The sequence below is a fragment of the Dryobates pubescens genome, chromosome 16 (assembly GCF_014839835.1).
Source record: "Dryobates pubescens isolate bDryPub1 chromosome 16, bDryPub1.pri, whole genome shotgun sequence".
NCBI classification, from domain to species: domain Eukaryota; kingdom Metazoa; phylum Chordata; class Aves; order Piciformes; family Picidae; genus Dryobates; species Dryobates pubescens.
Genome location: NC_071627.1, coordinates 15,673,942 through 15,700,584, shown reverse-complemented (window position 1 = coordinate 15,700,584; position 26,643 = coordinate 15,673,942). Strand labels below are relative to the sequence as shown.

Here is a 26,643-nt window from a genome sequence, read left to right as displayed (position 1 = left end):
CATTACCTCAGGAACTTCCACAGAGAGATAGATACAAAGAAAACTAATGCTGGCTTTTCTGCATTGAACAGGTTTTACCCCTTCAGTTCTACAAAGCTGAATGTCATAGAAGTTCCCATTAATCACACTCACACAGAGGTTCAAAGAATTAAAATCATTAGCTGTGATGTGCAAAATTGTGTAAGGGCATGAACTAATCTGCTCTATGGCTTTCACCACAAGAAATCAGAAAACTGCCATTTGTTGGGCTGGTAACACTGCAGCTTTAAAAAAAAGGCATGAAGGACAGATCAGGCCCATCTAAAGGTGCATCTCTGCAGTCAACGCTGGGCAGGCATGCAGACACTTAACAGCACAGCAAATTAGCCTTTACAAGGCCTCCCACCCCCACAAAGCACATTACCAATGGTACACAAGCCAGCTAGTTTAATACTAACTCGTGCATTTTTATATTTGCATATTGGACTGGCAAATTCTGGACATACACAAAGTATCTATAGATACTGTGGCAACCAGAGACATTTTCTATATACAATAAAAACATGTATTTAAGGGCAAAGAGCAGCAGTATTTTCTGATGGTATGGAAAATCTGCATTCACAAGTGAGCATGAATCAGCCTGAAAGCTCACTGGTTGAGTCAGACAGATCCTGTACTGACACAGCTGTAACTAAGCAATTACACATCCCTCTTCCTGCCTGTCTTAGGGGAAAATTCAGCCTTCACCCAGTTAGTATGTGCAGATTTATGTTAAAAGAGTGGAACTAACAATTAACAACTTATTTTTTTATATTACAGACACACTATTAGAATAAAATCCAACAGTACAAAGTGCTTTAGAACACACCTTCTGTTTCCAAAGTGCTAAAAGTGGGGGCTTTTCTTCCCCCAAAAAGTTTCTAATGAAGTGTAGAAAATACCACAGATTACCAATTTTGCTACTTTTTCCTCTTCTTTTGGCCTTCTCTGTGACAGCTGTAGAGTAACCCCCTCCTTTGAAAAATACACACAAGACACAAAGATTGTACTCAACAGGTTTACTCAGACTGGACTGTTAAATGCTCAAGAAAAAGGCACAGATTAAAAGAGACTCTGATGACTCTTTTGAACACAGCAAATGGGATTTTGTTTATAAGAAAGAAAAAAAAAATACTGCTATGAATTGTATGAGCTGAAAATTCAAATATTCTTCCCTGTTCCTAATTATTGGCCTTCATTAAAATGAAATTTAAATTATATTGTATAAACATATGAAATAAAGTCTCAGTATTAGGAAGCTTTTCTTTTGTTTCCTCTATTTACAAATCTTAGTATACAATTTTTACTCTTCATTATACATTTACTACATACTCTTATCCAAACTGCGTGAGAGCAACTGCAAAGTGTGTGTTTTGAGAAAATGCTTTGCATTCAGAAAGAATCCACCTGCTTTTTCTTGGCCAGCAGTGCCAATCAGAATTTAGGGAGAGATGAGAGATGAGGGAGAGCATCCAACTCAAATGTAATCGTCCTCTACCGGTTCGCCGTTGACATCACAGTAATGGATGAAGATAGCCACCACGCGCTGGAATACGCCTTTTTTCATCTGCCGCAGCTCAGAGATCTCCTCCCCTATTGTTTCCATGCAGATGTCTGCAGACAGCTGTCCTTTCCTTCGGGGTGCATAAATAGTAGCTGTGGAAGGCACACAAGAACGAACTAGAATCTTTCCTACGAGGAAATTCACAAGCAAATCTGTTCTGCGTTCAATGAGGTACATCTTGGCAAACAAAACAAACAGCAGTCTTCCACCGAGCAACCATGTGTAAGAAATATTGTGAAAGCAGAAAAGGTGCTCTGCCTTCCCCCATATTGAAACCTTGCGATGACTCCAGTAATTATTTAATGTACACAAAGTCCATATGTCTGTGAACAAAGGGAATCCCAGCACATAACAAATGCTGCCCTCTGAGACTTATCTGACATGCTTTCAGATTATCCATTTCAGTGATCACATAAATGTTTTATAGACAACAGCAATTAAGAATAAAGCAGCAGTCTTTTCTTTATGGCTTCAACGTTATGATTTAACAGAGTAATTAGATTAAACAAGTACATACCCATTTTTTATAAGTCAGACTACATACTGAACCACCAAGCATTAAGTCTATGAATCACTCTCAAATAAAATAAAGAGAAAGAAAGGTATAGGCAAAAAAAGATTTCTCCCTCAGCCTTTTGAGCTTTATCCCCTTGAACTGGAGCTAAGTAAAAATATCCAAAATGATGCCAATTAAAAATATCCCTAACGAAGGAGATTCCAAGGTTTTCCTAATTAAGTACTGGAAGAATGCATTTTCCCTGCTACCAAGCAAGGTTCTTAACTGAGCCCTAGGAACTGCCCATTATCATATTGAAGACAAGCTCCTAAAGAGAAAGAGGCTTATCTATCTTAAACTCTAAACCACATAATATTTCTTTCCAGAGCTTTCAAGTCCAGTTCTTTCCTCTTTTCTCCCAGGCTTCTGAGAGTCTCTCTTCTCCTTGGAGAACCCTTCAGCCTACCTTAACAACCTTTCATAATGCACAGCAGAGGTCCATACACTGTCGTAGTACTATGGCCCTCTTCTCTGCTGGAGCCCCTCCTCATCCAGCTCTCAACACTGCTACAAGTAGATATTTGCAGGCTACCATAAATAACATAAAAATGAAAGCTGAAAAATAAAGTCAGGCATTGCCAGCTTGGGACCAAATGACAAGTTAAAGTTCTTTGAACATTAAAAAGAAGATTACTCACTTCTCTCATCATCCTCAAAGTCATATCTAGCATAGCTGTTTGGCTCTGCTGTTCTCAGTGATCTCAACCATGGGAAGTCAGTAATCATGGAGTAAGGGGCACCATCCACAATGCCTAAAAGACAGACAGGATGGGGGTATGAAGAGGACATTGCTGCTGCAGCATCACCACTCTTCATCAAGTAAAAGTCACCAGTATCACACGGGTTGGTCACTCTAGTGCAGAAAAGCACCTCCTCACTTCAATTTCTCCACTCTGTGTCAAAGTTCCTCCCACTTCCCTCACAAGAATTATTATTCACATCACTTTTAACTTGATACAAAGTTACTTCTCTTCCAAAGAGGTTGAATATCAGCTTTCAGCTCTCTATAAATACTCACCTTCTAGAGTGTAAATATCTCGTCCCCAAGGGTACTTGGTGTGTTTCTTCAGGTCTTCCTCAGTTCGTGTAGCTTCAGGGAAGAACTCATATTTAATAAGCTCTCTAGAGAGGAGGAGGAAGAGATTAAAGTCAGCAGTGATAGGAAACATGAAGGTAGCAGGGAGAAAAAGCAGTGGGAAATCTTATTACACAAGCTTTGCTTTAATGAGCCTGAACCCATAGAAACACTACAAGACCCTCACGCAAACCCAGTATACAATTCCTTCACTTTTGACCCAGAATATGCACAGCTCAGATGAGAAACAAATTAAGCTCACTTTTAAACATGACTCGCTATCTGTGAGGAACAATCCAACATAGCTGTGACCAAACAACCTCAAAAGTAAGTCTTAGCCATTAGTGAAAAATCAGGACAAAACTGCTGCTTTAAAACAATTAAATGAGAGTCACTGTTTACAGTTCCCTACTGCTGGAAATTTTTGCTCTTGGGGTAACTCACTCTTCTTTATTGAAAGAGTCTTGCTTACAGATTGAATGCTATTCCTCAGCCATCCTGACTGCTTCAATGTTCAGTTGCATTACTGGATGGAAGAGAACTGGCAGAATTCAACAGCATTTTTCATACTGTTAGGTTTATTTAATCTATGCTCTGTGTTAGATACATCTTGACACCAGAATTCTACACTGACTAGTGAAGGATGAATCCTAGATGGAGCAGTCAACAAACCATCTGCTTTTTAAATTGGGCTAACAGAATAGAGCGACTCTGCAGCTTGCCTGAAGCTGTAGCTGCTGAATCAGGAGTGAAGAGCAAGTACTCACTGGTTGATGTTTGCTATGGTGTCCATCCAGCTGCGAACGCGCACCTTATTGCGGACATTAGGTGGGTTACTGAATTCATGAATGATGCAAATGTGGTATGGATAAGGGCCACTAAATATCTTCTGCTCGAGGGTCAACGTGTCAACCTGTAAGAGACAGCAAGGACTTGTCATCAAGAGAAACAAAGAGAGGTCATTTTAGAGTCAAGAGTAGACATCTACTGAATTCCCCAAATATGGGAGCAATGGAAAGAAATTTTAACAGCAGATGATCAAACATGATACAGCAGAGTAAAGCTTTCCTAGTGCAGCTTTCCTAATGAATCCTCCTCAGTATTGGAATTTGAGGGGAATTGTCGATTTTCTGATGCATTTCACAACTCCAACATGTAAATAAACTTTCACAAAATTAAATAATACTCTAAACCACATTTGCTTTCACAGAATTTGTACCTGCCTCAGCTGGAGGTGGGGGTGTTTATTAGATAGTTGTGGGTTTTTTCTTCCTCACCCTTCTCTCTTTTCCTCTAGCAGTCTTACCACTGCCCTCTAAGAGATACTGTTTCAAAGGAAAGCTGGCTTTCACATCAAATTAGCCTTCCCTTTTTCAGGCAAATCAAACCTGAAAACAAAATTACTTAGAATGATAGAAACAGCATCACAGTATAATACAGAATGTTCTGGCTAGAGTGATAAATTGAAAAAAACCCAATAAATTAAAAATAAAACCACCAAACAACCACATTCCAGAAACTTAAATTCTCCTAATTACTTGTCAAATGCCCTCAGTTCACTAAATGTCAGTGCTTCCATCTCCTACACAATCTGGGGGAGGAAAGGATGGCTTCCAGTACTACAATTGTCCTGCAACCCTGTTTAGCATCAAAAGATGATGCAGCTTTTAGCAAAACCTAACAGCTGTTACTGTATCTAACAGAACATGGGTTAAAGATTTCAGACACCTATGCCTACTTCACACTCCTGCTTTTAACTAACTACAAGCTGACTTAGTAGTACCTGGGTTCTCACTGTTATTTTTAGTTATTCAGTTTGGAAGGAATTCAATGCATGGTGATTTTTTTACAGTATCTTCTAATGCAATGAATACTGGAGGTGGTAACAGTAAGTATTAAAACTTAGTCTCATTCAAGTTCCAGATTCTGTAAGAAAAGCCTTGAGGGGATAAAGCTTTAATAAACAAGCTTTTCAAACTGTGTTACTGTAACATTCACATTTCTTGTGTTAATTGAAAAATGCATGAAGCCAGAAATGGGGAAAGAATATAGACAGAACTTCAGATCTGTTCATGATGAAATGGAAGTTTGTGTACCTGCTGCATTGGACGAAGATAAATGATTCGGTTCCTTTCTGGTGGCATCCTGAGAATCTGATCCAGAATCTGATCCATGTTTAGCTTCTTGCACTGGGCATAGTCAAACCGATTGACAACTGGTGCATTTTCTACTTTTAAGTGCTTCAATACACGGCACCTTGTAGCTATGAAATCAGCAATCAAAGTTATTAAAAGACCTTGGGAGTCTCCTGTCAGATTTTCAAAGCTCAGCCTTTCAAAACAAGGCACACAAGTAACATAACAGACAACCATCAGAGTACTTTGGATAGCTGGCAATTTAACAATACTGCAAAAATAGACTAGCTGTTCATGTCTTCCACATTAGGATCAAACTTTCAATTTGTGAACTTGTATGAAAGGTCTTTTTAAAAGCTATGGCAAACTTAATCTAAACCCAGTTTTCTACCTTTGTTTCCTTTCACAAAGTCCCCTGAAACAGTCTGAGGATTGCCACAGCTAAAAAACACAGACTTAAAAATGAGATCAAATATGGTTATGTGAAGCCACACAATGTAAAATGAAGATTTTTTTCCCTAGCAATGCTGCTCATGTACTCAAAATTTAGTTCAAAGTTAATGTCTGTTCTGAGAAGTACTATGGAATACAGAAATAACTTCTTCATTCTCTGCTAAACAGAGACACCTCATTTCAGAAGTGTTATTTAATGTAGATGTTGGAGAAAACAATAAATGACTCAATGCTTAATAGAGTACTAATAACACACCCTGGCATGTGAATCTAATGCAACCTAAGTGCCACTAATTTAAAACAGATTTTTATCATGTCAAGGAGGAAAGGATCATCATGTCAGCTAAATAACCTACGGAAGCAGAAAGAAATGAAAGGGAAAACCAAGGTGCTCAAAACTAGGTTTTATCAACTTCCAATTATTGCATTATCACTCTTCAATAAACATCTCATCTTCCTGAGTGGCATATAATTTCATCTGTTGATTTTCAGATATTAATCTTTATTAAGTCTGTCACAACTTAGAAGGAAAGACATTCAAGCTGAGAAACAGAAACACTTGGTGTTCTAAGCATCAGTCTGACTTGTAGCAAAGCAGCTGATGAATACATAATAAGCAGTTGACTGACTTCAAGTATTTCTAATAATGCCAGATGGAGGAGGAACGCACGACACTGACTACATACCATGTATGAACATCATTTTAGGGCAGTCTTTCAGTACCAAATCTGTAATTCCACAATTGGTCAAGGTGATTCCAACAAGATTTTTGGATTTCAAAGTCAGTACCTGGTAAAAAAATAATAATTACTTTAAAAAAAAGAGTCTGATAGGGCAAATCCAATGAAAACAATCAAGGTAAACTCAGTTTTAAGACATAGTGCTAGAAACAGAATGTATTAACTGCATATGAATCAATGTAACACAGCTACCTGTTCACAACAGATTGGAGGCAACAAGGCTACTCAAGGTCTACTGAGAAAAAAAGATGACTTCCTGCTGATCCAACATTACAAAGCACAAAAACAACTTTACAAGGTTAAAAGAAAAATCCTATCAGAAAGCAAAATTTCTATCAGAAAAATCTAAAAAAAACCCCAAAGCAAACCTATCAACCCACCAGTCTCTCAAGAACTGCAGAGCATCACTAACCAGAATTATATAATGGGGCACATTCACAAAATACCTTAAATCAGTGAGGCTAAGCTGTTCACTGGACAGAGAGAAGAAAATAAATGCAAGTTTCTCTCCAGCAGAGATCAGAAGTAATCTCATGCACGTCTGGAATATGAGCCTTGGGTAAGGAGCCTCAATATAGAGAGGCCAGACCTTGCAATTTCTCCTCCCATGACTGATCTTTACTGCAGAAGTATTAGCTCGTGTTACTTCTACGCTGAAAGATCCTATAAAGTAACGGCTGAGTTGCTATGTCCAGAGGTAATTATACATCAAATATTAACCACAGCAGCCTATGTTGTCACTTAAAAAAAGAATAAATGCCAAAGAATTTTTTTTTTTCCCCTGCAGATAAGGAAGGACACTGTGGGAAGGCAGGATTTCATGCAGCATTATAAGCATCTGTTTAGTTTTAGCTTCTTCTCAAATCAGAGTATCAACGCACCTAACAAATTTCCTGTACATAGTTAAGATCAAAGAGATCAGCAACATCAGTTAGAACTCATCTGGCTCTACACAGAAGTCAAGCTTGCACAATTACATCACTGTTCACGAGCACCTCAGCTGATAAACCTGTAGCAAATGAAGAAAGGTCCTTACTTGAACATGATCATCTTCAATAACTGGGTCACTTGTACTCGTGGACTTGTCAGCTGTCCTTTTCCGCTTTGTGGTTTGCCGTGGCTTTGGCTTAGCCACCTCTGGAAACACAAAACCAAAGGGAAAAAAAAAAAAAGATAAAAAATATCTTTCCTCTGTTTACATATCAGGATAACAACAGAGGCATTCCCTAGCTGAAAACATCCAATAAGAACATGCATTGCTTACAAAAGCAGATGAAAATACCTGTCTGACTTGAAAACAACTTTTTCTCTTTTCCTTCTCTTTCAGGTTTGTTGCTCAGAATCATTCATACTAAATAATCTGGGGCAGAGGGGTGAGCTGTTTATAGATGAAAACAGGAATGCTGAACCTACAAGTTCAACATCACAAAGATGTGGAGCCAAGAAAATAACAGAAGATGAATTGTTAGGTCACATTGGTTCTCTGCAGCAAATTGAACATTCTTGACAAACATGAGCACCAAAACAGCGTACAAATAACCTCAAACTACTTGAAAGTCTGCTCTTTATAACTGCCACTAAATTTTTCCTAACATTGCAAAGGATGCCCAGGTATAAAATATTTTGAAGCTCCCAAGCTGTTTCTTATTCTATTTTATGCACCAGTGACCCTGAATTCCTGCTTGACTTTGAAAATAAATGGATAGATGACCACCCTTACTTCCTGCAGTAGGAGGAATAATAAAAAACCAAAGCCCTAGAATTATGTTCTGTGATTAACAGATCAAAATAGGAGATTTTACAAAAGCTAAGCTTCCTTTGGCTTCTTATAAAAATGTGTTCATAGAGATTCAAAATCAAGATAGAAGTGCAAAATACTGATGACTATTTATGAACTACACTGTACATTACCATTAAAGGAAAATAAATCTATTTTGCTACTTAACATTAAACACCACCAATAAATGTATGCTATTAACATGGGACATTCTGTGGGCCTATGAGCTCCAGAACACAGGCTACTGTAATCCACAACTTGAAAGGTATAATATTAAGTACACAACTTGTAGCACCCATGAATCATCATCATCCCTATGAATACTTTGTTCACACAGCTCCTAGAGTAGCTACAGATACTGAAGTACTTCCTAGCTATATTATAAAAGAAACTTTCCAATTTTACATTGAACTGTTCAAGCTTAAATCCAAGGCCAAGAGATCTTAACAGAAGGTTTAGCATAACATGCATTTCAAAATGTGAAAAGCTTGCTTCACTATAAATGCCAACTAAAACAAGGGTAAAAAAACCCAAACCAACAAACCCCATGACCATTGAAAGTGCAGCTTACATTTTCCCTAAAATAAAATGAAAATTACATACTTCAGTTTGTCTTTTAGCCAGCCAGTCTGTAGTGATAATGCCTTTAAAGCTTTACTGTCTTTAATATTTGACTTGTTCCACCGTTAAATCTGAGCAAGCAGCTTCTACTATCAAACAGTTTTCTCTACAGATGCCAAACCCCCCAGTGTCATTACGCTAGAATAACAGAAAATGGTCATATTCAAGACACATTTTTAGACTATTTATGGAAAAGCATTTCCAGCTCCATAACAAAGCATTTTCAGGTTATACCCTAAAGAGCTGTATAACCTATTACGAGGAAGAAAAGCACTGTAACAGCCATGCGGAAGCAGCCTATGTATTAAACAGATTTAAAAGATAGGAAAATTGCACATGAAGTCTCACACTCTGCCTCAAGTACCAGCCGCTATCTAATGCTTCCAAGAGCACAGTAAGTGCATAAAAACACAGGCATAACTGTATGGAGCTGGGAAAACAGTTTTGACTTGTGTAGGCAAAATAGAGGAAATACTGAGATTTTTCTTCATGAGCAGAACAGATCTTTTCCCTGACTAACAACTGAAACATGAAAACAGATACTTCCAGAAAGAAACCCTAATTTAATACCTAGATCTGACTCACTTCATTTGATGTTTTTGGTTATGAGTAGGGATAGACAGGAGAAATTGCTTTGATTTTCAAAGACTATTTACTAGTCAGAGCATGGTAGAACACAGACATTTTGTAATTATGCATCTGGGTGTATATCCTAGGTGATTTAAGTTAATACTTGGGAATGTTGAGATAAGCTGTAAAAACACCAAGACATATAGTGTTTGAATTGTTCCATGTTAACAGAGTAATTTAGTATGAACATTTTTTTTACCCCCAACTTGTACAGTTCTGTAACTAGCATGGTTCATGTTTCAGTTTCATTTTACCTGCCAGATATTCTCAGCAAAGATTCCTGGATATATGAAGTAATTATAAGGTGTGTTATGCCAGACTTAGATGATTTTGAGAACCAAGTATATATGGAAGAAACAGCAAGTTCCCCTCTCACATTTCTTTTCTCCCAGCATTTCTGGCTTCATTTCAGCCTTTCTGGATTTTCTTCTTATTTTATTGTTTTGTTTGTTTTACATGATGTAAAGCATAAATATTTAATAAAAACACAGTTTTCAACAAGGTTGATCATCATGTCTTATACACTTGGAAGATGCAGGTGTACAAGCTTGGCTCAGTCATATTTATGGCTTTCTTTATTGGTTGATAAAGTATCAGTTATTAACTTTTTGCCTTCTCGCTAAGATCTGGCATATCTGTTGTCTTCTTCCTTTTAAAGGGAGAATTTTAATGTGGGAGACAGTCATATATTTCAATGAATAACAGCCTCCACAGGAAGAGAGAAGCTGTCAAAGGAAGCTGCATTTGGTTTTCAAATGAGGAAAAGAAACTCTGTTTAGTATGTATGGATAACAGATAAATACTTGCATGGAGAAAGAAGTCACTGGCACACTCAGAGAGATTTGTTATTTTACCTCGCTATGACAGTGAAGTCAGACATTTCCATCAATATTCTTTTTCTTTGACAAACCACTTCGTTTTAAATTATTAACCAATAAACTTGCTCTTTAACCTCAGTGTTACCTGTGCACGTTGTAGTTGTTCAATACTGGTTTATGCCAGCATGGTAGTTTACTCAGAAATTAATATATGCTTAGAGGTCATACCTGACTCTGACACCAGAGGGACACGGGACAGCCTGCTTCTAGCTCTTGTAAGTGGTCGGCGAGGATACTCTTCTTTATCCTCCATCTCACAGCTCCTTCGCTGTGAACCCATGCTCTCCTCACTGGCAGGCCCACAGGCATTCCCACTAGTCCTCTCATCACTTGTGTCTCCCGGAGGCTTACAGTTTGGCAGAGTTCTAAGTGCAAAATCTGACGCTGTGCTATTTGGTCCATTCCTGCAGGCTCCACTCGTGGATGGGCAGTCCCCATCACAACACCCACTAGTCCTCTGTTGTGCGTCCTGTGCCTTGTAGCAGGAACACCTGGAACAAACAGAGCTCTCCTCAGTCTCTCTTTCACTGGAACCTTCGCTTTTACAAGGCAAGCAGACACACTGCCTGGATTCATCTCCAGTTGCTGGACTGGCGCCCACAGAGTGGCTATTAGCTGTCTGTGAACAGTCTGGGCTAGGAGAAACAGCATTGCAGGAGCTGGATGTTCCCGTTGATCCTGAAGCATTACTGCAACCTGGGTAAGAATCTTTGCTTTTGTTCCTCTCAGGCATGTCACTTGCTGCTTTCATGTCTGCTTTAATCTGCTCGCTTGTTACTTGACAGCCTTTCTCACAGCTGCTCTCCTCACTATGGAGGTGCTTTGTCTGACCCACTTGGCTGGCACTGCATCTCTTCCTCAGGGGCGTCTTGCCTTTACCGCTCACTGTAGGAGTTAAGTGACAGAGAACAATGAGACAACCTAATACACAGTTTAAATAACTGCTGAGTACTACTCTGTTAGAGACCACTTAAAACAGAAGGCGGTCTAGAGGCCAATGACATATCTTGTCAGGACCATTTTGCTATTGACATGTTACAGGAATCAATATCTCTAGCTGAATCTCTGCAATGTCTTGCAGCAGCTTTTACAGGGCTGTGCTGAGGTATTTGTCAGCAAACGAGACACCTATTTGCATCAGGGGTTAATACTTCCACAAAGCAACTAACTAATTAAAAAGACTAAAGCACAAAAATATGAAAAACATACTGATAATAGGCTTTTGTTTTCTTAAATGTGAGGAATAGAACCTGAGGAGTTAATTAGTAACATAGATAGGACTGAACTTCATGCTTTCAATAGCGCTCCTTAGCGCCCCCTCCTGGCTATGAGAAGTAGTATCAGTAGGTAACTGTCAGTTTAGAGATGCATTAGTCTATTTAGCTAATTATACTAAATCAAAAACATTATTGGCACTAAAAGTTTGTGCAAATTGTGTCCAAACACAGGTCATTAACTCTCGAAGCATAACTGACAATGACACTACAAGCACAGCACTCAAGTGGTTTCCTAGTTGAAACAAACAAGGAGTATGCTAGTTACAGTAGGAAGATACCAACCTGTTACAGCTTTGGCATGTCCTAGGCTTTGCAGAAATTAAACCACCAGTACATTTCTTAGTCCTTCACAATACATGATTTTTATGCTAACTGCATAGCTAAATCTTCATTAAAGCTTAATGCTGTTAATTACTTACAGGTCACAACCTGACTTCAACTTCCTCTTTTCTTGTGTACACATCAAACTACTTCACATAGAATACAAGCTACAGGAAACAGCATCTTACCTCTACTGCTGGAAAGGCTTTGTGTCATATGGTATTGGACCTAGGACTTGGACTTAAGGGCACAGATGGGCCAGGGAATGGCCCTTTTCTCTGTCTCTCTATAGCTGTCATACTACCACAAAGTTCTAGGCCCGACTCTGAATGACCCATAACAACATGCATACTACTACTGATATATATACACATGCTAAAATACTAAGTGTTGTTCCAAACTGAAGACACCACCTGAGAATTCTAATTAACCTCCAAAGCTCCGATCAAAGCAAAGCTGAACATGAAGTGTCCCTTCAGGGCTCCCAGGAACTGAGGCCAGCTACACCTCTGCTGCTTGGCAGATGAGACAAACAGTATAGCTGCAAGCTTGCCTTCACAACATGATGGGAGCTGTGTCCCTACACCTTCATTCTGAGTACTTAACAGGAAGAAAAAAGCAAGGGATAAGCAAACAAGCACACCTATTACAAATCTAGAAATAAAACTAAATATGATGGAAAGAGTGAAGCTTAGAATAAATTTTGTTTAACATTGCCCAGGAACTCATCTGTTCCACACCTGAAGGTTCTCTTGTTTCCACTGGATCTCTAACTTTTTCTTCTCCATCTGAGTAATTCTGTGCAATGCTGTTAGAGATGCAAGCTCTTGAAGTCCCCATGTTTTCTTCCTCATCCTCACTGTCTGAATCATGGACAGTAATAGGTGCTGCTTTCACAACAGGCTGAATGCCACTGGGTCCTGAAAACAGTGGAAGAAGGCCAACAGTTCATGTAAAAATTAAAGTCAAGCATGAATTAGGGCTGAAGAACTTTTAGAAGTGCTTGAAAAAAATGACAAGAGATTAATTTGATTCAATTTAGCCACCCATTTTCTGGCTACCTCATTAAAATCCAAATACAAGAAGAGCACAACACTGCATTTCAGCATTAAGGCATTCCAGTTTGGAAGGGCAAGTGTGTCACAATGTAAGACAAGACACAGGTTTTCTGTAATGTTCCCCTGCTTCACAACAGCTTAAGTAACTGCACAACTATGCATTATAAGCAGTCCCTGAAACCTCCACCACAAAGACTTCTAGAAATGTCAGTCAGAACATCTGCAATTATCCTTCTAAATCCCACCAGTAGAAGTGAAAGGAAAAGCACAAATTATCAAGCTTCAGTATACAAGTGCTTTGTAAGCCACCTCTCTTGGCTACTAACCAAAGGCATTAGCCAACCACAATGACATATTTGCCTGTGAGTAACACAAGAAATGAACATGAAGTTAAATAACCTTTTCAGGAGTTATCTTGAAAAAGTGAACAGATCCACCATACGTGTATGCTACTTCATGGTGTTGGCATATTTAGTAGAAAATTATGTTGTCCAGCAAATAGTGGCTATAAAAGAAACCAAGATTGCCTTATGTCACTAATGTGTGTCACTAATGATGGCACTAACACAAATTAAATTAAGACTGGAACAAGATGTTCCAGCTTGGAGGGGAAAAAAAAAAAAAAGAAATAAAAGGAAAAAAATAATCCATGTTGCAGTGAAAGAAGTACAGAAGTAAGGCCATTAACACCACCACAGTAACATGGCAAGATCATTTAGCCCTTCTTGAGTCTTTCACTGGGCACAAAATATGGCTTTCAGATCAAGCTATTTTACTCCATATGCAAAAGCAAACTGGGGACTGTAAAATAGAATAAATTTCTTCACAGCAGTAAGCTGTGCCAGCATCATTATTCCAAACACACCAGACAATCAAGATGAATAAAACCATCCAAAACCAGATTTAGACTGAAAAATTTAACCCCTCAAAAAGGGAATAGCAAAAGGTAATTTACTTCCAAAACCAGTTACCTGCTTGCTCTTCATCAATCTCCATAGTAACAACAGCCTGGCTGTGAGTTGGGAGCTCATTTGGGCCCTGCCCAGCAGCCATCCCGTCTTCCTGTGCTACCTCCTCCATCTCATTCAGTGCTGGAAAGATTAAGAGGAGGTCAAGACGAAACAGAAGGTACACAGCTCACAAGCACAGGGGGAATTCAACCAGCACACCGAATCAGAGAATCAAGAAATAATCAGTAGATGCCTTGATTCCTTCAGTGAGTCTCCAGACTGCACCAAGTCTCTCAGGTTTGTTCTATATCTCTTTACCCAAGGCCCTAACCCTCAAACTTTTAAGGCTTGCTTCTCTCAAATGTTCCACTCCTTTCCAAAAGTCTTGTTCTACTGCAGCAAGCAGCATAACCAGGATTTTTGTATTCATTCCCTACCATGACTTCTGCCTTTGCTGGGAAAATTTTAAAATAGATTGACACTGTGATGTACTCCCAGTTCTGACCAGAAAACACTTCACAGCTCCACAGATGAGTATCACACTGAAACTCTACACTGCTAACCACTGTAGTGATGTATATCCTCAAATTCTAAGGTGCCTCTAAGCTATTAGAGACAATATAAAGTTTCTGTCACACAGGTATCAGAGACATGCAGACAGTCCTCAGGAAAAAAAGTTAAATACCATGAAATGAAAGAACAACTAGCTTTTGATGCATCATATTATTATCCCCTCTAGGTCTCTACATAAGTGGTAATGCAAGTCAAATTATCTCTCTACAAAGGTCCACAAAGATCAGAGATTACCCTCAGCTGCAATCTGCTGCTCTTCAGCTTGACCATCCTGCCGCAGCTCATTCTCCTCATTCTGGTCATTTGGCTGTTGGTGATTGTTGTGGTGCATGTTTGGATTATTGTTATTCTGGTGGTTATTGTTGTTGTCATTGTCATTGTTAGAGTTCTGATTGCTGACTAGGGCAGAAGAGACACCAATTCCTGTGCCTGCACTTAGGCCCACACGAGCACACCCCTGAAAGCAAACAGCAGCTATTAAGACTTGAAAACACAGAGGCGTTATCTCAATAACATACTCTAATGCCAACAGCAGCACCCAAGATAGGACAATGATACACACATGAAGAACAGGGAAATTGCTGCCAGTACTTCCTTGTGTTACACATTGCAAAGGTCCATCTCAAGTTTGGCAACCCAGAAAACTTTGTTAAAGGTGACTCCAGAAAACATATAACCTTACTTCATTAAATTGTATTTCATTTGCTGTGAGATCAAATTACATCAATACAATCAGCAGCTTATATAGTCCTACCAGAACACAGAAGCTTCAAAGTAGAATTAATGGTCAAAGAAAGCTTTTTTTTTTTGGCTTTTTCTGTAGGCAGGTTTCATTACGTTGCAACAGCTGTTAGAAAGATTTGTTACAGTGTGGGAGAGGTGACAACATGAAGAAATTAAATTCCTAAACAATGAAAACACTCCAAACAGGGAACACTACCTCCATTTCAGCCACTGCAAAATCATAACAATTACTTAGCATTGTAAACAGATCCTTTAGTGTGAAGCAATTTAAATTAGCAGCAAAATGAAGTAGCAGCAGAGACCTCAACAGAACTTATTTCCCAGTCACATATTCATAGACCATCACACCTTGCCACTGTTCCCATCTGCAGAAGGATCATTCTCCTTAACATATCATGAGAATAGCAACTGCAAAGCAAAGCTGTATTCGTACCAAGCTATTTAACAAATTGCAGCTTCTAAAAGAACACAAAACAGGTGGAGCTCACCATATTTCTAATGAGCTGGTAACAATAAAAAGCAAACCCATCCACTGAAAGACTCACCTTAGGAGGTTCACGGAACATCTGATCCAGAGAAATAAATTCTAAGCTGGGCAGTAACTCAATGAACTGACTGAAAGAATCGAGCTTTATCGCATGGCATCGCACCAGGGTGAGGTCAACCAGGCGAGTCCACCTTGAATGATCTGTGGAAGAGAAGAAATGCATTTCCTTAAGGATTCCTCTCTTGCTTATTTTTCCTTATACCCTTTTCAGATATGAGAGTAGGCATCTTCTGTATCTCCATTCTGACTGTTACCAGCATCATTATGATTCCAAACCAAGGACCATCTACTGTACTTACTAAGAAACAGAACAAGCAGTACTATGAGCAGAAAAATTCTGTTCTAATATCACAGTAATTCATATAACATCCCTAAAATTTCAAAGGTGTGCAATACCTGTGATCCAATTATTTGGGTTATGTAGATGTGGGCAGTTGTAAATGACCAGATACTTGATGCAAGAAAAAACTTCATTTACAGCTTTCATACCAATATCTGTAATAATTCCTGGATTTTCAACCACATCAGCCAAGCCATACTTCACCAAGTCTCCATTCGTCATTTTACCTATCAAAAAAGATAGCAGCAAACACAGCAGGAAATTTCAGAAAGTTACCTTCTATAGCATGATTTTCTAACTCCCTATTTTAGTCCAATCTCAGAAAATAGATCACATTACTTCAGTTCAATAAAGCTAAGACTTTTTCTTCTCTAAGCAAGAAAAACGTATTTGGCTCCCTGACATCAGCAGCCTCAATGGGGGTATGTTAATATTTCTGCATCACTTAGATTACTGGAAACAGATTGACTTATTTAATCCTTGTCTATGTCAAATAATTTATGTATATAAAAATGCCATACACTGTAGTAAAAACTCGTCAACATATCCTAGATGAAGAGTCTCAAACTGAGGAAATTCCAGTTCAGCCATCTTCAAAGCAGAAAAAACACCATCTTTGGTCAAGGAAGGCTGGATCCGCACTTCATGCAACCTGAATGGGATTAAGAATTGTTCCATTAAAAGGCATGCCAAAACAATTGCCATAGAAACCACTCGAGAAGATGCACTCTCTTAATGAAACGAAAGTATTCTCTCAAAAATGGTAGGATTAAGAGTATATTTGTGCAGCTTTATCTTTTTGACAGTTACATAGCTATATAGTTGAAATGCACAACATCACACTTTTCAGATACAGGTCTAGGAAGAAGGCTAATGATACAAAGCAATTCAAAAACAGGTAACTCAAATTATTTTAGCCACAGAATACTCCAGAAATATAAAGCTTTAATGAATAGAATAGACCAGACCAGGTTGGAGGAGACCTTTGAGATCATCGAGTCCAACCTATCATCCAATGCAATCTAATCAACTAAACCATGGCACCAAGAGCCTCATCCAGGCTCTTCCTAAACACCTCCAGTGATGGTAACTCCACCACCTCCCTGGGCAGCACATTCCAATGGCAAATCACTCTCTATGAAGAACTTCTTCCTAACATCCAGCCTAAACTTCCCCTGGCACGGCTTGAGACTGTGTCCTCTTGTTCTGGTGCTGGTTGCCTGGGAGAAGAGACCAACCCCCACCTGGCTACAAGCTCCCTTCAGGTAGTTGTAGACAGCAATAAGGTCTCCCCTAAGCCTCCTCTTCTCCAGGCTCAGCAATCCCAGCTCCCTCAGCCCCTCCTGATAGGGTTTGTGCTCCAAACCCCTCCCCAGCTTTGTTGCCCTTCTCTGGACAAGTTCCAGCAAGTCAACAATCTTTCCTAAACTGAGGGGCCCAGAACTGGACACAATATTTGAGGTGTAGCCTAACCAGTGCTGAGTACAGGGCTGTTCTCCTTTTTCATGTTCTTGGACTTCATTAGTTAGATACCATTTTGAAAAAGAAGGGGACTGAAAACCCAAAATCTAAAGGCCCATACCTTCGTGCAGCAGTTATGATGAGGTAGCCAAGATCCACTTCAAGTGCATTCTTGCAAGCTCCCAGAACTATAGTGTGCAAATTCCTAAAACCACCTGATAAACATTTTAAAAACCATTATTTCTTTCAGTTACAGAACACCACCTTAAGACTTACACATTTCCACCAGTGTTGTGCTGACAAGCGAGTTAAACTACACCTTTTTCAGGAAATCAATAAACCACATCTGCACTCAACTCCCCTCCAATTCTACTAGTTATCACCAACAAATGCAACTGGAAAGTTAGCTCATCAGGCAGGAGTTAACTGTAGCTAAAAGATCAAACCAATACTAGTACAGAGCTATAGTTAGCACCACAACAATAGTTTGAAACTTGATACTTGTAAAACAGTCATCAAGAAAGGCTATGCTACAGACAAAAAAGCTAAGCTTCACATGCCTCCAGTACTCGCTACAATTTTTGTTTGGTTTAGATATGGGAGGTAAGAAGCTTCATACCTGATCTCCAGCTGTCTTCTACCACATGCTGGATAAGTCCTCCAAGAAACGGAACACGAACCAGTTCTAAATGCTCTAAATTTCGAGCAGAAGCCAGGCCCGTCACTAGGGGAACGTACTTCAAAGAATTTGTGGGTCCTACATCATACAAACCAAGACAGACAAGGAAGGTTGTTCACTGAACATCGAATGCATCATGTTAAAGAATTAAAAATGTCCATAGATATAGAGCTAGAAATCAATAGAACTACACAGCATCAAGTAATCTGCAGGACAAGGGAACATTCCTATCCAAGGTAATGAATAAAATGACTGTTTTCAGATCTTGCATTCTTAGGTTTCCATTTACAGTTGGTGCCTATGCAACTTTAACAATTAAGACTTCCTCCATGCTAAAACCTCCCCTCCACATAGGAATCCCTCTTACCGGCACAGTTCCTCATGACAAAAGCGCGTAAGCTGATACAAAGGAAATCTTTAAAAGGCTGTGGTTTGGTGAGTCTCACCCACTTCAAATAAAGGTGCCTCAGCATTGGGATACAAGGGATCTCAGGGACATTCACCCCTAGTAATACATAAACAAAACATTTTAAACAAGCTTTAAACTATCAACTCCAGGACAAATTTCTTTGGCTGAATATTCTGGCTTTTAAAAGGAAGTCTATTTTTGCTATGTGGCATGTGAGAAAAGCTGCAAACATTTGAAACACAAGTTCTTCACCTCAGTTTGTCAACACAGTATTTTAGAATTTGCCCTTTGGACCTGCTGTCCTGTACACAGCAAGTCGTATTTCAAAAATGCCATGTGCCAAATTCCCTCTCCTAAAGTGAATCACAACTCCGCAGAGTTTCAAAGCCTTGAAATTCACCTGTGTCGAAGCAAACTACTTCACCATTACCACACTCACCTACTAAGTGCAAAGTCTGGATTTTAGCTCCTATAGGAATTTTCAGCTTGTTTTCAGGAGGAATTGGAAAAGCACCATTACGGTTACGAAACTTCCCTAAAATGTGAACTTGTGGCATGTATGTCCAAATAGCTTCCACCAGTTCTAAATGAGAGGTCTCAACACCCTGGATAAAAAGAAGCAAAGCAAGCACTAACACCAGTTCAAGCAACATCATCCTCTTAACCGTGTACATTCCTCAGTAACATGCTATGCATAATGCAACATGATATTTCACTTTTCATTTGTAGCAAGACTTGTCTTTTTAGAAGCAGAGGGATCAGAGTTTTAATTAATCTCTGGACTTCAGAGCACCCACTGGTGCAACTGAAAATAGCACACATTTGCAAATACGGTCACAACTAACTGCTGCTCTGTACAGCTAGACCTGAATACAAAAGCCAGGTCTGAACACAAGGCTTTGTAAGCAATGAAGCTGAGACACATTTCTTCAGCAGCTGAGATGATGCACGTCAACAGAACAGAAGGAAGTTCTCTTGTAACAACTTACCAGCAGATTTGGACAGGCCTGCAAAGCCTCTAAAACTCCAGGAATGCTGAAAGCTTCGTGGCCACGGACTCTGCGTCTTTCAAGATACCTGGGATGAAGACCATAAAGTTGTTCAATGTCTGGCATCTTCCTCAGCAGTGTTAGGAAGCTGGAATCAGTGAAACCTAAGATGACAACAACAGATTTGGTATTTGTGTGACAGCATACACCTAGCTGTAAAGGGAAACCAAAAACATTGTTCTCTTCATATGGCAGAGTAAATTCTACACTGTTGAAAGATGTACTCAATGAAGCAATAGCTTATTTTCTACTTCCAGGTTCTAAAAATCATGACCTACATACTCTTCTGCCTTGAATTTTACAGGCCTACTACAGATTTCCTTCAGTGCAGCTTCATGGCTACAGGGTTAACTATGCTTTTTCCCTTCTCAGATGAAGGGCCTCTGAAGACTATCAGGCTTTGTGCCTATCTTTTCTGGCATTCCATTTATCAACTATGTGGCTTAAAAATGCCCAGCTGGATGAGCTGCATGCAGTTCATCACTATTCACCATAGCTCATAATTCTCAAACAAATATGACAGTTTCTTAAAGCACAGGATTATTTTTCTCTGACATAAACCAAAACATAGAAGTTGATTTTGAACTAGTTAAGTTATCAGTATTTACATCTATCTCAGGTTAGGTCTAACCATCTACCTGGTATCAGTGCTAATAAAGCTAACTTCACTTCCAGAATTCACTCAATTTAGATCTCTCCCCCAATAAATCCCAGCAGTGTAACTTAAATCCAACAGAAATCCTAATACTCACAGGGTTGACCTAGGCTGCCCAATTTATTTATTGATCTGAAGATGGCTTGAGATGTGACATCAAAGCTTATTTATTCTTACATTAAGTGTTGGCAGATGAGTTGCTCTCTCATTCCATTGTATTTTTTCCTGCCTGCATGCAAACAGCCTCTTCTTGGATTAACCCTTGGATTAACTCCCTTACAATAATCAGATAAACACAGATTGTATTTATAGGTTGCTACAGAGAATCCCCATTTCTGCTACAGTAATATCCAGTATATACACACACATGCACACCCACACAGACACAGATAATTTTTCAGACCATGTACTCAAGGAAGCCACTCAAATGTCATAGAAGTCAAAAGAAAATTAACTCCTTTACTGCTTTTGAAAATTCACCCTGCATATGCCATTATAAATACAAGGCCAGCACAGCCAGTTTTGCTCAATACCACTTTAATGCCATGTCTGAGTGAGGGTGTTACTCACCAGTGGGCATGTATTCCCACCAACGGCCTGCACAGAGATCCACAACCTTCACTACTCGCAGATAAAGAGTCACTGCTTCCTTCAGCTTCCGGGACAGGCATTCCATGCACATGATATCCTGCAAGGGAAGGTACCTTTGGGAGAGGAAAAAACACCCCTCTGATTTATCAAAAGTGGATCCTTTTTAGCTTTTTCCAAACTAAAGACCATTGCAAGCATGACCACGCAAATTCATGTATTTCTAACACTCAAGACTGATGCAGACAGAATTTTCCGACTATACCTTAAGAAAGGGTGAAGTGCTGCTAAGCAGAATGACTCATCAATTTCTGACACTGGATATTTGGATACTTAAGGTATAAATTTAATATTGAAATTTAGACACACGTTAGTTCTGCCCACCCATAGTTGGCACAATAGTTTCTCTAAGGCTTAATTAATGGCATTTCCATTTTCTAGCACATACTGACATGCTCAGTTTACAACATTTTGGAGAGCTAGTTTTCAAGTAACTTTTAAGACATTGTGTTTTCAATATAAAAAGCATATATGGACATCATAGAGAAGATCTGTGTTGCAGGGAAGGTTATGGAATCACCCAAGCTCCCTTCCACACACTGATTCAGATGGAACAATGCCATAACATAATAGAATAGTTTGGGTTGGAATGGACCTCCAAAGGTCATCTAGGCCAATCCCCCAACAGTAAGCAGGGGCATCCTCCACTAGATCAGGTTGCTCACAGCCTTGTTGAGCCTGACCTTGAATACATCCAGGTATGGGGCCTCAATTACCTCCCTGGGCAACCTGTTCTAGTGTTCTACCACCCTCATGGCAAAGAAACTTGTTCCTCTCATCCAACCTAAATCTACTCTTCTCTGATTTCAATCCACTGCCCCTCATCCTATCACTACAGGCCTTTGTAAACAGTCCCTCTGCAGCCCTCCTGAAGTCCCCTTCAGGCTGCTATCAGGTCTCCCTGGAACCGTCTCTTCTCCAGGATGAATAACCCCAGCTCCCTCAGCCTGTCCTTGCAGAAGAAGCGCTCCAGCCCTCTGAACTATGCACTACCCAAGATACATTTCTGCCCTAAAAATCAATATTTAAACACTTGTTACCACACGCTGGTGAACAGAATTTAATCTTTCTTCTTCGTTCTATCATTCACAACCTTGACATAAATTCATTTTTTGAAGTAATCAAATGAATTCTGGGACTGAAAAAGAAATCATTTAGCACCCCTTTTCATCCAGTTTTTATCCATCTGTTCTCTCAAAGCGCATTTGCACTTTTTGAATACTTTGTGACACAAGCAGAAAAAAATAAATAGAAACAATGTAATTATAAAGAACAGCCTTCTGACAAACTGCTCACCTAAAAATGTGGCAAAGCACTTCATGAGAGAGTTGGTTCATATAATCTTTTGGCTCATCAGCTTTGGTAGACTCAGAGCTTTCCCTGTTTGCTGAGCATGGTTTCACATTTTTCCGCCGGGGACCCATATTTGCAAAGATTTCTGATGAAAGGAAATGGTCACAATGTTACGCAAACTCAGTGCAACTGAAAGAGAAAAATGACAGAGAGCAGAGGAGGGTACACCAAGTAAGCTGCACTTACTAAAAACCACCAGCAAAATCTGACAGTAAGGACAAGATCCAGTATAGGTGAACCAAGCTTACTAAATTCTAGCACGACGTCAAAATAATTCCATTTTTCCTAGCACGCTAAGTCTGAGAAATACCCTCAGGGAAATTGACAAAGAGGAAAAACACCACAGGTATAAATCAGAGATCAGCTCTTCTGCATGAATGTCTTCACAGGAATCATCCACACACTAATTGAAGATAAATCACAGGAAAAAAATGTGCAGAGTACACAGGTTAGCAAGCAAACACCAACCAGAACATCTTCCAGCGAAGAAGAAAGGCCAAAGACTATGTCTAGCAGAAAAATAGTTTTCCCTGTAGGAAAAAAGCAAGCTCCTATAGATTATTCCCCCCCCCAAATTCTACTAAAGGTCCTCAACTTAGCTTTTCTTAAAGAATACCAAAAAACATATTCAGGTTGTATAGTTGAAGAACAAAACCCCAGAAAAACCTGAAAGACCTCAGCAGCATTGTGCAGGATATCTTCTCCTCTCTCCCCTTACTGAACTAATGTGTTCATGTCTAGGTTGTTCCTGCAGCACACATACAGGCACAGGAGGACTGAAGCAGCAAGAATGTATGTTTCATTTTAAAACACATAAATTGATCACAAGAAGTAATAAGTAAGTATCTAAAATAAATATGAACTTGATGTTAACAGAGTAACTGAGTTAACAGCTCAAGCAGATGGAGCAGCATAAGAAATGTCTTCACTACTGCTATTTAGCTGAGGAATGCTTTCTGGTAAGTAGGGTAAAGCATCATTAACTCAGTAAACCTGTTTAACAGGCTGAATACCAAAATTCAGTGGATGAGTAAAACAACTTAAAAAAAAAAAAAAAAAGAGAGACAGATTTTGGAAAACACAGCAGAAATGCATCTCTTACTGCCCTCACTGCAATGCAAATGCCCTGCACATTATGTTTCACATTATACGTTAGTGGCAATTGAGAAGGCAAGCAAAGCACCTCACCGACATAAAAAACAGAAATTTTGCTTTCTCCACAGAAATTTATAAGCTGGCATAAAATCTGAAGTATTGATAGATTCACTGTGATCTAATTATTGAAAACCGTGTGCTTTCACACATTTTCCATATGCATTTTAAATTAGCAACTCTACGCTGTCATAATTAATTGTATATAAAAGGGTGTTATTCAAACAGCTGGACTGGCATCTCCTGCCTGTGAATAGCATGAGATGTAGCTCTGCTCCTTTGGATTGTCTGGGACTTCGCTGGCCAAAGCCGAAGACACCGCGTTTGCTGCCTGCACATACATGACCCTTCTTTTTGGTGCATACTGGAAAGGTTTAGTATGTTTGTAATCCTGCACTGTAATATTCAATTTCACAAAGCTCAAAACTGACTTGGCATTACTCATGAGACTGGATTCTGACAAAAACAAGTATTACATGGATTCCCATCGAATGTCAACTGATGACTTAATTTGAACAGAGGGCAGGACACAATGTAAAAAATTCCAGATTGATGCAGACACATGACAGAGTACAACACAGCAGCATTTAAAAGACAGCACTGAAAGGATTGTGATATAATGTAAGAGGAAAAAAACAGTAACAGATGAGTAGAAAGGAAAAAAAGGCTGAAAGAATCCTGTAAGATTTAAATGCAATGAGAACAGACCTGCCCTCTGAGTCTGGACTGTAGCTTACTTTAGCTCCTGCCATTACGACAAAAACAAATGACCTAGTCTCTTATGAGGCAGCATTTTCTGCAGAATACATGCTTCTCTTGACATTATTTTATGCTAACACACGCAGCTTTAACATCTCAATGTACATGAGGAAGTCAACCCCATTAAAAAACAAACAAACACCACCAACCCACAAACCCACCACCCCAAAAAACCCTTCAGATATTAACAAAACTGAAAAAAAACCCGGAGTTTTGCCTTCCTCGACCCAATTAATACACGGGTCTTTGTATGAAACAACTCGATGTGTCTCCTTCTTGATTAGTAACTGCTACACTAAGAAGGCTGAAAGCTTAAAAAGCGCCGGGGAGGGCCGCACCATCCCGCAGAAACGTCAGCTGAGGAGAAGAATGTGGAGAGCACAGCTACGGACAGTCTGACACGCTCTAATTTAAGAAATGTGTTTTCTTATTGAGAGAAGCGGAGGGAGGGGGGAGCAAGAAAGAGAGGAAGAAAGAGGGGGGAGGGGAGGTGGAGAACGAACAAGTTTATTTTTGCTTAGACAAGCTATTCAGAAGCAGGTTTCCCCACAGCCCTCTCGCTGCAGCTTCCTCAGCGAGGATGTTGGGGGGGAGGGTGGCGGGGCGGTGACGGCAGCCGCCCCTAACGCGGTGTCTCAGGGCTTCCCCCTCACTCCCGCAGCAGCAAGACTGACAGCAGCTTTCCTTAGGGCCTGTCACACGGGGGAACGGCTCTCAGCGGCCCCAGGCCGGGCCGCCCCGAGGCCCTGCTGCCGGACAACGACACCCCAGCCGGCGAATAGGGACAGCGGTAGTAATCTGCCGCACCAGGCCTATCCTCCGCAAGAGGCTAGGAGGGCAACAGCCTCCAGCTCGCCGATGCCCATCGGCTCAGCCCCCCACCCCGCGCCGCTGGCCCGCAGCTCGTTGCCGGCCCGCAGGTCCTTACCTGCCCCTCAGCGCCGCCCTGTTATTGTGGCCGCGGGGGGAGGGTTAACCCCGGCAGCCGCTTCCTGCGCGGCCCCTTCCGCCAGCGCCGCCGCGCTTCCGGCCCCACTTCCGGCGCCGGTCTGGGGCGGGATCTGGGATTCTCTGCAGCCATCTTGAGGGCAGCGAAGGGCGGGGCTCTACTGCCGACATCTTGAGTGCGGCGGCGCGTCTATCATCTTCAATGTGTGGCCCAGGGGGCCGCCATCTCTGTGGTGGCTACAGTGCGGGGCGTGGGTCCCGCCATAGCCTCTGCTGCGCTGGGCTCACCTCACCTAGCGGCAGCTGTGGGAATGCGTGTCCACAGCCCTGTGACAGCGCAGAGACCGCCAGGTCAGACCCCTGAGAGCATTAAATACCATGTGAGGTACAAGGACATAAATTGAGAATTTAAGAGAAAGAACTGAAGTAGCCCTGAAAGGTTGGCGAGGATTTCTGTCACAGCAGCATAAACCGCACACGTGTGGCAGCGTACCTCTGTCGTTGTGGATTGGAAACAGTTAAACAGGCTACAGTGTGACTGAGGTCACTTTGCACACACAGGGAGGGGAAAGTAGTTTACAAAAATCATACCCGGGCCCAGAGCTGTGCACGAATTGACAAGTGATAGCTATTTGTCATCTACAGAGGCTTTAGCCTGGCACCAGGTGTCCTGCTGGCTGCCTTTGCCAGTGTATTTGCAACATTTCATGAGTCTTTATTGAAGGCGTGTTTTAACCAGGGGATTTGGATTGATCCCAGTTAAAAAAGGAGAAAAAGAGGGAATTTACTAAACATCTCGGAGGCACATTTCATGCAAACCCCAAGGAACTGGGTAACAAAGCCCATTTATTACCGAGCAGACTGTGGCCGACACAAAGCCCTGTGGTAAAATGTGAAGAAACAAAATACATTTTTAGTTCAACTTCGCAGAACAAGCAGAGTGAGTCACAGAGAAGCTATTAGGGAAAAAAAAAATATGAAAAAAGATGCAGAAAGAAGCACCAAAACCACCCCTTTGGAAGCACTGCACAGCAAATACATGCAGTAGCAGTCACGTTTAGCCATACGCTACTCTTTATCTGCTCAGCTGTGAGATGGCTTCAGGAAGTGTTCTTGCTTAGCTTTCCCTCTGGCATATTGGAAGCAATTCTCGTGACTACAAAATCAAATAACTGCTCTGAGTCTTGTTTCTCCTCATCCCTCAGCCACCTTCTCACGTCCTCACTGCTATGTTACGTGAAAGACAACAGGAACGTCTGTTGGCCAATACCTT

At 40.4% G+C, this 26,643-nt stretch overlaps 1 protein-coding gene across 2 annotated transcripts; it reads right to left on the bottom strand.

The window, feature by feature from the left end:
• Positions 1-1,022: 1,022 nt before the first annotated feature.
• Positions 1,023-25,464, bottom strand: FBXO38 (F-box protein 38). Of its 2 annotated transcripts, XM_054168252.1 has the most exons (22): positions 25,351-25,464; positions 22,455-22,596; positions 21,081-21,214; positions 19,796-19,959; positions 19,246-19,411; positions 18,765-18,902; positions 18,338-18,475; positions 17,840-17,933; positions 16,779-16,909; positions 16,314-16,484; positions 15,916-16,058; positions 14,861-15,083; positions 14,075-14,194; positions 12,786-12,965; positions 10,616-11,332; positions 7,578-7,678; positions 6,488-6,590; positions 5,310-5,476; positions 3,981-4,126; positions 3,157-3,260; positions 2,777-2,890; positions 1,023-1,674 (listed from the first exon to the last, which is right to left on the bottom strand). In XM_054168252.1, exons 2-22 carry the CDS (start codon positions 22,580-22,582, stop codon positions 1,496-1,498), a joined length of 3,561 nt encoding a protein of 1,186 aa, XP_054024227.1. In that variant the 5' UTR covers positions 22,583-22,596; positions 25,351-25,464; the 3' UTR covers positions 1,023-1,495. The 2 variants fall into 2 exon arrangements, with proteins under 2 accessions (XP_054024227.1, XP_054024228.1); XM_054168253.1 differs by lacking the exon at positions 25,351-25,464 and having other exon boundaries at positions 19,796-19,883; positions 22,455-22,568.
• Positions 25,465-26,643: the final 1,179 nt, after the last annotated feature.

Coding starts and splice junctions, on each gene's coding strand:
- FBXO38 (XM_054168252.1), bottom strand. CDS start 22,582: ATGGGTCCCCGGCGGAAAAATGTGAAACCATGCTCAGCAAACAGGGAA. Junction 17,934..18,337: donor AGAAGACAGCTGGAGATCAG/GTATGAAGCTTC, acceptor AATGTTTATCAG/GTGGTTTTAGGAATTTGCAC. Junction 16,485..16,778: donor TGACGAGTTTTTACTACAGT/GTATGGCATTTT, acceptor CTTTTTTGATAG/GTAAAATGACGAATGGAGAC.